General features: G+C 37.5%; 1 protein-coding gene across 1 annotated transcript; it reads right to left on the bottom strand.

Annotated features, from left to right (window-relative positions):
- Positions 1-4,039: 4,039 nt before the first annotated feature.
- On the bottom strand, positions 4,040-8,901 carry LOC126277872 (uncharacterized). Its single transcript, XM_049977399.1, has 2 exons — positions 6,908-8,901; positions 4,040-4,881 (listed from the first exon to the last, which is right to left on the bottom strand). The coding sequence occupies exons 1-2, from the start codon at positions 8,429-8,431 to the stop codon at positions 4,873-4,875; spliced, it is 1,533 nt and encodes a 510-aa protein (XP_049833356.1). The 5' UTR covers positions 8,432-8,901; the 3' UTR covers positions 4,040-4,872.
- Positions 8,902-13,308: the final 4,407 nt, after the last annotated feature.

The raw sequence follows: 13,308 nt of genomic DNA, 5'->3' as shown, positions 1-13,308 counted from the left end.
TTGGGGGTCGTCTGTAGCTATGATAGTTTTCTAAAACAAATCTGAGGTTTCTACTACTTTCACAGACGAAGCAAATGGTTACAAATCACAAACATTCACAACTGAATCAAATAATATCTCATCACTGGGAAAGAGCGTCTGGCTCTGATCAAACCTTGGTTTCTTTGTGAGTACCGTATCTGGTTCTGTCATATTTTTCATACGTTCAATATACAGTACGTCTAAATTCCACTTTTAATATCTACATCCTAACCTGGCACACACATTTATCCTAATAGATAATACGTGTTAAGGCTTTACTCCATAATTCAGAAGTTAAAAGCAAAAGTTTTTTAAAGAACCTCTTCAAGAATATTTCTTTCAAAACATTTTTCCAAACTTTACTCAAAATTCTTCCACAGGCAACTTCACATTCATTATCAATCCAACTTTTCATTACATTTAGTATTAATTAATTTACTGAAAAATGAATTAACTGTTCCTTAAAACTCAAACAGTACCCAAAATTGGCTCTACTATGAATTCTTTCTCCAAAATCTGTTTTTAATTATTAAGCAAGTTACTGTTACAAATATTACTGATTCACAATTTTACTCTTTCATCCTTAACCTATTTTTCATAAAAAATTTCATGCTTAACTTTACACACATAAGCTATTATACACCAAGAAACAATACAACATCATTAAATATACCGAAAAATTATTTCTGCCACCTCCTGCTGCACTGAAAAACATCATTGCACACCATAAGAAAATACAAAATCATCAAGTACAATAAAACTATTCAGGCCAGTTCCTGTAGTTGTGCAACTCCTCCCACATACATCATATATAAAGGGAAAACTATTTTTGTAGAAAAATACTTAAACATTACTCATGCCAACTTCTGTGGCTCTCAATCACACCTTGTACATCATATTCAAAGAAAATAAGCATTACTGAAATTACTAAATTCCACTTAAGTCCACGTTTGTTGCTTTCAAAACACATCAAACACAAAACTTCTTTTTACTCACTTTTCAGGCAATTCTTTCCTGTTTCGAACATCACAGACCGCTAAGCATTTCCTTGCCATGTGACCTCATTGCCTCTGACGTTTCTGTCCCCTGACGGGCGGCGCCCATCAACTACGCCATCGACCTGCTGCTGACGGCAGTCAAAATATTGTACCCCGTCATTGAACCTACTGTGGGGCGGCGAAGAAGTTGTCGAATGAGTTGTTTGAATGTTCATTTACGTAACAGACTATTGCCGATGCAACATATGTGGGACGGCGAAGAAGTCGTTGTTTAATGTTGAATGAAAGTTGAACATTGCCACCTTAAATCACGCGAGCCTGGCAACTAATTTGGTGGCCAGTCAGAAAGCGAAGGGAAACTTACTGACCTTAGTTCCCAGTCTGCACGGCCACATTCCTGTACAGCCCAGCTAAACGAAAAATATCCATAGTTCTTCACGGGATTAGGGCTGCTTCAATAAAATTTAAAGTTCCAAACAAGATTTTACTATCTTAAAGGCTCACACAAATTACTCGAAACTTCTGAAAATGCTAAAGACATTAAATATTGTTAATTCAGCCAATCGTTTAATAGTTCAGAGGCGACTTCTACAGCAAGTTCCTCCCGAATAGTTCATTACTCTAACTAACGGTGCTCTATTAATAGTTCGCAATAATGTTAAAAAAAAAGATTAATGCTCGCCTTAAAAGTGGAGTTAGTCACCACTTGCCACGCGGAATTATACTTCACACGGACGGCACAATAACAGTTTGTTACCGAAGTCTAAACGATCCAGGACGGTGTACAGTCCTCGCGATTTTCAATGTCCGTTTACATTGCTAAGTACGCGCATGTCACAGCCCGCTATGACGTCACCTGAGGCGAGGCGCGATCGGACGTTAAGCTCGCGTGGACTAGGCGTTGGTCTAATGCGGAGTGAGCTCACTACTGCCTCTGCCGCTCTTTTTATATAGCTCCGGCGCGTACCGCCAAGAGAGCATCTGTTCTTTCCGTTCCTATGCAGATGCCTGCAGCCTCCAAATGATCGCTATCTCAGGCACATAATCTTAAATATCACATTTAATAATAGCTTTACAAACTTCTCAATTTTTGTATACATACATCTGAGCAGTACAGAAGCACGTAGAAAATCTCAGCCCGCTAAAATTAAAACTTTACTCTCTGGAATTTTTACAATGGAACTAACGGTAGATTGTTACCTCTGAACCATAGCTTTATCAAGACTTGTATCAGCTGTTAATTATGCTACAAGACTAAAACTTGGTGTAGCTTTGTTAATTGTCCTATCTGATCATTGGTCTTAAAGAATTTGTTTTATCATTAAAATTTAAAGTACTTAATCTATAATGCTTATGTACATTTTACTCACAAAAGTAGTTTTTACTAAATTACTAAAAAACTAGAAGAGGTAACTGATTGTGGTATTTCCATTATTATTATTAGGGTGAACTGAAGCATCCTACCAATTTTCAATATTGTAGCTCTATTATTTCGCGCCTCTGATTTTTCCGAAAAACGCGGATTCTGGAGTCAATTTTAGTTTCATGGTTTTGGAAACCAGCACCACTCTTTAATGACTTCTTACTGCACCTTCTCACCAAATTTTGGCTTCCTAGCGTCATTATTTAGCGCCTCCTATTTTTCTTTCAAAACATGAATTTTATGTAAACTACTAATTTTATAACATTAAGATTTGTTACCTGAAACATTATTACATAGAACTATACTTTAACAAAGTTTTACACACAAATCTTAATTTTTACTTTTATGTTAAATGTGGTGCAATACTATATGCAGGCGCGTTACGATGACGTGACGCTACTAGCAGTGAACTAGGGTAAGTCCCGTGCACTCGCTCGCCTCTGTATCTTATACATGATACAGCGCTTGCTTTGCTTCATCACCCCCTTTTTAATTTTCGTGAAAATCTATTTTTGAACAAAATTAAATTTCTAAAAGAACAAACAACGATGGATTACTTTAGTATACCTCTTTCAACTTAAGTTGCTTCTTCTTCGGAAATTCCTTATTGCTACATACACAAAATAACCATACTCATATACACATAGAAAACCTAGAACAGAAGACATTCACAAATTATTTACATACATTTACATGGAAATATAAATTTTTCAATGGTTACAAAATAGTTTTTTTTTTTTTTTTTAAATCAGTCTCTTCCTGAAAAAGAAAATACACACAACTTTTATCACTGCAACGCACTCACATTTTTCTTTTACTATAATACTCGGCACTGTGGTGGGTGTCCTATTGTAACACTCATTTAATTTCACTGATTGACAAAATTGTGGGAGGAAATTGTATTCACTGTGGTTTGCGTCTCTACTTCCAATCTCCCTACCGCTTGTTGTCAGTCATTCATGCAGCCTGCATGTCCCTGAGAAACAGACAATACAGTCTAAGTTTCTGTTTTCAACTTATATCTAAGGTAGGACAAAGTACATTTTATAGTTTATATTCTGGCACTATTTTACTAATTGTGAAGTTGTCAGAAAGACATTTAGCACTAAGTCGTATCTGATACAATAGCTCCTACTTTCTTCTTTCATAAATAATCTTTTAGGTTCCTAAATAGTGAAAATTCTTTTAGCAAATTAATATATTAAGATCTTGCTTCAACTTAGAAAATTGAGTAACCTTTTAGTTTTAATGTACTCTGGCTTAATTATCGTATGGATTAGTTCATCAAAGAAGTCATTTGCTGACCAGCACTTTGCTTTATTGTATGAATTACTAAAGAAATTAGTTATTTTCAGTATACCGATTCCAAATTTCTGCATTTTCCAATATTTGTGTGTTTCTGTTGTCTGTTTAACTATTTATTTGCCTCAAGCAAGATTTAGCGTTTTTCACCATTTCACGAGACGTGAGGGAATTATTCTTTAATCCTACATCATTTACTTCAATTTACTTACTTCACTTCTTCACCTTATTCATTTTCTCCCTTTTCTTCCAGATTCAAAAATACTTCATTTCTCCACTTCTTTCTCCCTTTTCCTTTTGTCAGCCTATTGACGTCCTGTTTCTATATATTTGGTGCGATCCTCACACCACTTCCACACATCTCCATTTATTTAATTCTAAAACGCCATTGCTTGCCTCTATGAGCATTACCTTCTTACGCTGTTTTCCTTCAGACAACCTTATTTCTAGCAACATACTACCTTCTGCATAATCTCATGGATTATTCATATTCATACCGTACTTCGTATACTGCAAAGTGTCTCTCTTAGTTGTAGTTTCTAACCCTTTACAATTACATGAAATATTTTAATTTATTTATTTTAGCCATGTTTGCCTCTTATTGGTACTCAGACTTTTGTTTTGCCATTCACTAGGTAGATCCTTACTAAGAATACTTAAAACCTAATAGCATATATACAACATGAAGACATATGTGATTCTTACCTGTTATGATAGACCAGAAGAAGGGAATGAAACTTGAAAAGGAAATAAAGTTTCACCCAGCTGGGACTGCACGGTACGCCAAACCGTGTATCCGCCAAAGAGTGGCAGACTCCCTACAGTAATTAATTACTGTTAATTTTAAATTCCTTTAGATCCACAATATTTCTTAGACCTAGTTCTCTCTTACTCTTTGGATATTCCAAACGATAGGCATTTGCATGAGGTTTACTTACTATTCTAAATGGTCCATGATATACATGCATAAACTTTTTAGTTTCTGCAGAAATTTTCTTTGATTTTTCTTTTGTTTTGACCAGCACTAGCTCACCAATTTTAAAACTAGTGGGGGAAGCCCTTGCATCATGCCTCTTTTTCCTATCTAAAGCTCTTTTGCGTATATTTGCCCTGGCCTGTGCTTTCTTCTCATCCAATGTACTCTGACTTAGAACTGGAAAGTCAATCATACTCGGAATGATATTATGTGGTTCCTGATTGAACATCAGCTCACATGGAGCAAAACCTGTGGCATCGTGTTTCAGATTATTAATTATCTCTTCAAAATACTTAATATGATCAGCCCATGTTGAATGCTTCCTAGCACAGTAGGTTCTACATAGTCTATTCAGTTCTCGCATAACCCTTTCACTCATATTTCCTTGCGGAAAGTATGCTGAAATCCTTATATGCCGAGTTCCGCTCCTTTCAAGACACAACTTAAATTTTTCTGATACAAATTGAGGACCATTATCTGACAATAGGTTCTTTGGCTTGCCAATTTTCACAAAATAATCTTTCTCCAATTTATCTACAAGTGTTTTGGCATTGGCTCTCTTAATCGGATACTAAACCCATCAATCACCACAAAAACATGCGTATATCCTCCTTTAGATGTCGGGAGAGGTCCAAAAAGATCAACTGCACATAACTCTAAGGGTTCACTTGGGTCTACGTGATGCATATCCCCTTGCACTATTTTATTTACTGCTCTTACCTTTTGACAAATAACACAGGATGCTAACCTTTCTGCAACTCTACGATGCATGTTATCAAAGATGACTTTCTCATTTAGTTTAGCAATGCACTTTTTTGTACCATAATGACCATACCTTAGATGTACATAATCTATTAGCAGATCTACGTGCTGTGAAGGAAAACACACTTTCCATTCTGCTAAAGTTACCTTCCTCCTACGGAACAAAATTCCTTTGTGTAGACAGTAATATTGTGCTACCTTTGGATAATTAGGGTCCCCTAAATAGCTTTTAACTAGCTTCAATTGATCATCCTCATTCTGTTCTCGTCTTAAATTCTTAAATACTTTCTTTAAGGCACTCTCCTCTCTGAGCTCATGTACTGTCAACATACTTACCTCATTCCTTTCTGCCAAAGGAAGTTCTGATTCATTCCATAATTCAGCACTTCTTGATAGCCCATCTGCAACCAAATTGCTCTTTCCCTGTATATAATTAATTTCAAGATCAAACTGCTGAAGGTACATGGCCCACCTTGTCAACCTTGGATGCCTTAGTTTACAAGTCTTCAAAAATGTAAGTGCTTTGTGATCACTATAGATAATTATCTTCTGTCCTAACAAATAGTGCTCAAACTTCTGCATACCAAATACTATGGCTAGTGCCTCTAATTCTGAGATAGCATAATTTCGCTCAGCAGATTGTAATGAACGACTTGCAAAAGCAATAGTTTTATGAACCTCCTGGTCGCCTTCTGTTTCTAGCTGAAACAATTCTACAGCAATCCCATAACCACTTGCATCCACTGACATGCAAAAGGGTCTTGTAAAATCGGGATGGTGCAAGAGCGGACTATTAATCAAACAATCCTTTAATCCCTCAAAAGCAGACTGGCATTCTGGAGTCCAAACCCATGGGGTATTCTTTTTTAGCAGGTTGAGTAAACATGGATCATTAAATAAATGATCTTTAACAAAACGTCGGTAGAATCCAAACAAACCGAACATTGACCTGAGTTGCTTTTTATTTCGGGGCGCTTCAAACTTTTCAATACATGATAATTTGGATGGATCAGGTAATATACCCTCTCTGCTAATTTCATGGCCCAGGAATTTTATTCTGTCCTTTACACATTCAGTCTTTTCTAACTTTAATTTCATACCTCCATTTTCAAGCGCTTCTAGTACCCTGTCCAACAGACTGATATGTTCTTCCCATGTGGGAGTTGCCAACAGAATATCGTCTACGTAAATGGTTACTTGATCTAATAATTCCTGTCCTAATACATGAGCCATAACTCTTACAAAGGCACACACTGAAATATTCAATCCGAACGGAACTACTATATACTGGTAGCATACTCCTTCATACAAAAATGCTGTATACTTACGTGATTCCTTAGCCAGCGGCAAATTCCAGTAACCACATGTTATGTCCATGGAAGAAAAGTACTTAACCCCTCGGAACTTTTGAATTAACTCATCCATATTTTGAGGACGATCACTTTCTCTGATGACAATTTCATTTAACCAGCGTGCATCCAATACTAATCTAACACTTCCATCACGCTTAGGCACTACAACAAGAGGACTATTGTATTCACTAATTGCTTGCTCTATGACACCCCATGCCAACATACGTTTAATTTCATTTCGCACTGCTTGTTTCCTTGCAACATGTATTGGATAAGGCTTCTTAAAAAATACCTTCCCAGGCTTGATATTCAAATGGCATTCATAACCTTTAACTTCACCAGGTGCGTTTGAGAATACATTACTATGCTTAGTTAACACACTCTTTAACTCTGATCTTTGTTCGTCAGCAATTTGCTTTGTTGATTGTACCTTTTCCTCTATTTCCTTTAGGATGTGTCTCTCTTCAACCTTAGCACTTTCCTCATTCTCACTGAAAACCAAATTTTCCTGCAAGTATCCTTTATTCTTTATTACTCTAATAGGCAGTTCCCAAGTTTCATTACTACCGCCTATATGACTTCCTATAAAAGACTCTCTTATCACTTTAGAGTCAGGTAAAGTTAAAATTAAGTTGTTCTGATCAAAATTGATCTTTCCCTGGTACTTTGATAAGAAATCAGTACCAATCAACATATCAACACTTAAGCCTAGCACAATCAAACAAGGATGATCTATTACTACGTCATTTATACCAATGGGTATCAAAGCTTCGTGTTGAACTGGTCTAGAGACTTTTCCAGTAGCACCTATAATCTTTAAGCCACTTACTTTCATAACTGTTAACTTCTCTTTATTGGGTATGGTGTCAAAAAATGTTTGTGATAAAGCACTTGCTTCACTGCCACTGTCAAGCAGACAACGCACAGTGACTCCTGATATGTTTACTTTGATAACAGGGTGAGTTATTTTACATTGAACAGGTTGCTCACACACCTCGTCTAATAAATCTCGTTCTATGTTCTTCCAGCTAAAGTAATTCTGATCAGTTGCAATTACATTTACATTTACATCCTGGGGCTCATCATGCTCTATAATCTTAGCTGCTTTCTCTAATCTGTCCACTAACTTTAAATCGAAGCATCTGACGACTTTTTCTACTTTTGTTTGCTGCACATCAGCCAAACTATCCTCTACCTCTGAGCAACTGCGTCCCTGCGCAATATTGCTGTTCATAAGAATGTCGTCACCTTCAACCATTTGTGGCACGTTTACACAGCTACTAGATTCTTTCACCTCGTTACTATTTCTACCCCCTTCATTCATCATTTCCTCCTCTCTAAAGTTTTGCAGTACTGATTCTACTTCTGCTACTTCTACTTCAGCTTTTAGATTGCCATTTTCATCGAAGATGTAAGCTTTTACTTCATCATTATTCCCATCAGACTCAAACCCATTATCTATTTCTTCCCCATTATCTACCTTGAGTTCCTGTTCTTCCTTGACCCATTTTTCTAGTGTATCCAAAATACTATCCACTATTTTGTGAGAGTGGCTTAACACATCACTGGTATTATCTGTATTTATTTCGTCATCCATGTTGTCTGTCTGTGTATGTTGGCTGATTGTCTGTGTTTCCGTTACTGGCTGTGTTACTGTTACCGCCTGGTGAGCGCCAGTTTCCTCATAGACGGGATTTAGTTTCCCACACGCGGCCTGTTGTGTTCATCTGTGACACCACTAGATATAGTAGCATCATGACTCCCTTCTTGTCTTAATGGCATAGTATTTACTTCTCCACTTTCGTCATAGTAGTTGTTACGAAAGCGTGGTGAGTATCTACCCCCTCTTCCTCTGCCACGGCTTTGGTTTCGATAGTTTGTTTTGGTGTGCCTAACTTCCATATTTCTAACGTTCACGTTTCCATTATTTTGTACGTGATTGTTAGAAGATTTGTTATTCTGCTGCACCTGCTCCTCAGCAGCAGCTACTCTTTCCACTCTTTCCAGATATTCAATAAATTTGTCTATATTATCTCTAGGGGCGGAAATGATCCTCTTCTGCCAGTACCACGGCAGCTTACCTTCTAAACCCATAATGATCATATCTGGCTTCATCTTTTCTGTCAAATGTGACAGTCTTGAAACCCACTTCCTAGCGAAATCCTTTACTGATTCACGCCCTGGGAAAAACTTCTTACCACTCCAGAATTCCCTTAACACATCATTTTGTTTGTTATGTGACCAGTATTCGTTGAGAAATGCAGACTTAAATTCAGATAAAGTTTTACATTTGATCATTACATCCGCTGACTATCGCAAAGCATCACCTGACAAATGACTTCTTATAAATGAAATTTTTTCTCTTTCTGACCAAGTGTTGGGGAGAACATCCTCAAAGTCATTCCAAAATTCAAGAGGGTGAATGTACTTATCAGGATCAAAGCGCAAAAACTGTCGACACCCTATAAAAGCGGCGTCAACTGAAGTCACATGCTGTACAGTAGAATGACTAGAATTAACAGAGGTTACTCTATTTTCTAGGTTAGCAATGTTAGTATTTAATTCCTCTACTTGTGACTCTACTGCTTCTATCCTGGCAGAACATCTTTGTTCCACTGCACCACGAATTTTGGTACAGGTTTCTTTTACTTTCTCAATGTTTTTCTGACAAGTATCTACTTTAATTTGTACCTCTTTAACTTTGTCAGAGCAAAGTTTGGACTCGTTGCTCAATCTTTCGGACAACCTCTCTTCCAAAAGTTCATCTGCCTCTTGATAATTTTTTTGAATTTGATCTATTTCACATTTGAAAGTACTATGCATTTTAGTTAACTGTTGCCCTACTTTTACTTGAATGTCATGATGAATAGCATCTATCTTATAATTCAAACTATTCCATTTTGATTGCAGTTCTTCTTTTAGTTCTTTATCCTCAATTTTAGCCTCAATTTTATTTTCCAACCCTTTATTACTAACCTTAATTTTATTCTCCAACTCTTTATTACTATTTTCAATTTTAGCCTCAATTTTATTTTGGTTTGATTCGAGTTTGGCAAACAGTATTTGCATCCAATCCGGAGCTTCTACCTTGATACTTTGTATCTCTTGACTTGACTGAGCTGGAGATATATTGAGCTCAGTTTCACTACCTGACAAAGTTAGCAACTCTACTGGCTCCCTTTTGACTTCTATTTCACTTATTGATTGCATCCCTGCACTCTCATTTAAATTAAAGTCATAATTTACTGGTGACAAATTACGTTCTAATTCAATATTTGAGGGATTAATGGAACCATCCTCATTAAACTCAATTCCTGATCCTGAGGATTCTTGGTCAGAGACCGGTTCCCTTCTGAAATGTACACTACTTTCCATATCTTTTAGTTTGTTAGCAGCAGTTAATAAATATTTTAAAAGTCTTTGACTTAACTTAAATGCTTGATTTCGACGAATGATGTCGCCGCGGTGTACCAGCAATCGTGATGCGACGCGTCGCGACGTATTGAAGGCAGCAGCAGCAGCTGTAGCGTCGAGTACCGCCACAGGAATCGCCTACTACAATAGCTCCAGGGGGGGGGGCAGCAAGGCACCGTTGACCGCTCGGCGCAGCCGGCAGCTGTCTCGCAGATCAGCGCAGCTCCGCGATGACGCACCGTCTTCCTTTAGTCTCAGCGCCGTCGGCAGCCGCGATCCAGCATCGTCGCCTTCCTCACCATCGTCACTAACCAACGTACAGCGGTAGACACTTATTGTTTATACACTACACCCGCCTTTACTGGTAACACTGTTCCCACACTAGTTCAATTCAGTGTCCTGTTATTGCCTACCGAGTTCGTTAATTTATACCAATCGCTTTCACACATCGAGCACTTTTATTTGCTTTTAATTCAGTTTTCCCGGCCGATAAGCACCATATGTGGGGCGGCGAAGAAGTTGTCGAATGAGTTGTTTGAATGTTCATTTCACGTAACAGACTATTGCCGATGCAACATATGTGGGACGGCGAAGAAGTCGTTGTTTAATGTTGAATGAAAGTTGAACATTGCCACCTTAAATCACGCGAGCCTGGCAACTAATTTGGTGGCCAGTCAGAAAGCGAAGGGAAACTTACTGACCTTAGTTCCCAGTCTGCACGGCCACATTCCTGTACAGCCCAGCTAAACGAAAAATATCCATAGTTCTTCACGGGATTAGGGCTGCTTCAATAAAATTTAAAGTTCCAAACAAGATTTTATTATCTTAAAGGCTCACACAAATTACTCGAAACTTCTGAAAATGCTAAAGACATTAAATATTGTTAATTCAGCCAATCGTTTAATAGTTCAGAGGCGACTTCTACAGCAAGTTCCTCCCGAATAGTTCATTACTCTAACTAACGGTGCTCTATTAATAGTTCGCAATAATGTTAAAAAAAAAGATTAATGCTCGCCTTAAAAGTGGAGTTAGTCACCACTTGCCACGCGGAATTATACTTCACACGGACGGCACAATAACAGTTTGTTACCGAAGTCTAAACGATCCAGGACGGTGTACAGTCCTCGCGATTTTCAATGTCCGTTTACATTGCTAAGTACGCGCATGTCACAGCCCGCTATGACGTCACCCGAGGCGAGGCGCGATCGGACGTTAAGCTCGCGTGGACTAGGCGTTGGTCTAATGCGGAGTGAGCTCACTACTGCCTCTGCCGCTCTTTTTATATAGCTCCGGCGCGTACCGCCAAGAGAGCATCTGTTCTTTCCGTTCCTATGCAGATGCCTGCAGCCTCCAAATGATCGCTATCTCAGGCACATAATCTTAAATATCACATTTAATAATAGCTTTACAAACTTCTCAATTTTTGTATACATACATCTGAGCAGTACAGAAGCACGTAGAAAATCTCAGCCCGCTAAAATTAAAACTTTACTCTCTAGAATTTTTACAATGGAACTAACGGTAGATTGTTACCTCTGAACCATAGCTTTATCAAGACTTGTATCAGCTGTTAATTATGCTACAAGACTAAAACTTGGTGTAGCTTTGTTAATTGTCCTATCTGATCATTGGTCTTAAAGAATTTGTTTTATCATTAAAATTTAAAGTACTTAATCTATAATGCTTATGTACATTTTACTCACAAAAGTAGTTTTTACTAAATTACTAAAAAACTAGAAGAGGTAACTGATTGTGGTATTTCCATTATTATTATTAGGGTGAACTGAAGCATCCTACCAATTTTCAATATTGTAGCTCTATTATTTCGCGCCTCTGATTTTTCCGAAAAACGCGGATTCTGGAGTCAATTTTAGTTTCATGGTTTTGGAAACCAGCACCACTCATTAATGACTTCTTACTGCACCTTCTCACCAAATTTTGGCTTCCTAGCGTCATTATTTAGCGCCTCCTATTTTTCTTTCAAAACGTGAATTTTACGTAAACTACTAATTTTATAACATTAAGATTTGTTACCTGAAACATTATTACATAGAACTATACTTTAACAAAGTTTTACACACAAATCTTAATTTTTACTTTTATGTTAAATGTGGTGCAATACTATATGCAGGCGCGTTACGATGACGTGACGCTACTAGCAGTGAACTAGGGTAAGTCCCGTGCACTCGCTCGCCTCTGTATCTTATACATGATACAGCGCTTGCTTTGCTTCACTACTTCCAGCAGTACCTCCTCTTCCTCTGTATGTACCCCGGTAACCACTACCTCTTTGTACGCCTATTCTATTTACACTGACTTCGGCTCTGTTGTCATTTGACCTAACAGGAGGCCTACATTCTCCTCTGTTATTTTCCTTCTCTTTTAAGATGTTTTCTACTCGCTCATGATAATGAATAAACCGGTCAATGTCACCCCTAGGTGTCAAAATGATCTTATTTCTCCAGCTCGATGGCAATTTGTTTTCGATGCCCATGATTATCTGTTTTGTCTCAACTTTTGAATTTAAATAACACAAGGAAGTTACCCACTTTTATACAAATCCTTTAATGTTATCTCTCTTGGGATTACATTTTTTTCCAGAGCAAAATTTATTCAACACCTACGTTTGCTTCCTCTTTCACCAATATTCTTCAAAAAATGCCTGTTTGAACTGTGCTAATTTATCGTATTTATCTGAAGGCAAGTTCCCCCAGATTCTAGTTTCTCCCATTAGATTAGAGGTGATGAACCCAATATTTTGCTTTTCATTCCACACTTTAGGTAACACATCTTCAAAATCACTCCATACTCTTTAGGGTAAACATTCTCATTTGGATCAAATTTCAAGAACTGACGATGTGTAAGATATGCAACTTCTGATGATTCTACAACACTGTTAGATGCTACGCAAACGTAATTGTTATTACCATTCTGTTCATTCTGTTCAACTTTTTTTAGTCTACTTTCATGGTTAACAGCTGATCATTTAACTCAGTGCTAAACTGACTAATGTTAATTTCAATATTAGTGATTTTATTAGACACTAGCACTCTAAATCTT

The sequence above is a fragment of the Schistocerca gregaria genome, chromosome 6 (assembly GCF_023897955.1).
Source record: "Schistocerca gregaria isolate iqSchGreg1 chromosome 6, iqSchGreg1.2, whole genome shotgun sequence".
NCBI classification, from domain to species: domain Eukaryota; kingdom Metazoa; phylum Arthropoda; class Insecta; order Orthoptera; family Acrididae; genus Schistocerca; species Schistocerca gregaria.
The sequence above is the reverse complement of the archived record's forward strand: the minus strand, read 5'-3'. Positions and strand labels throughout refer to the sequence as shown.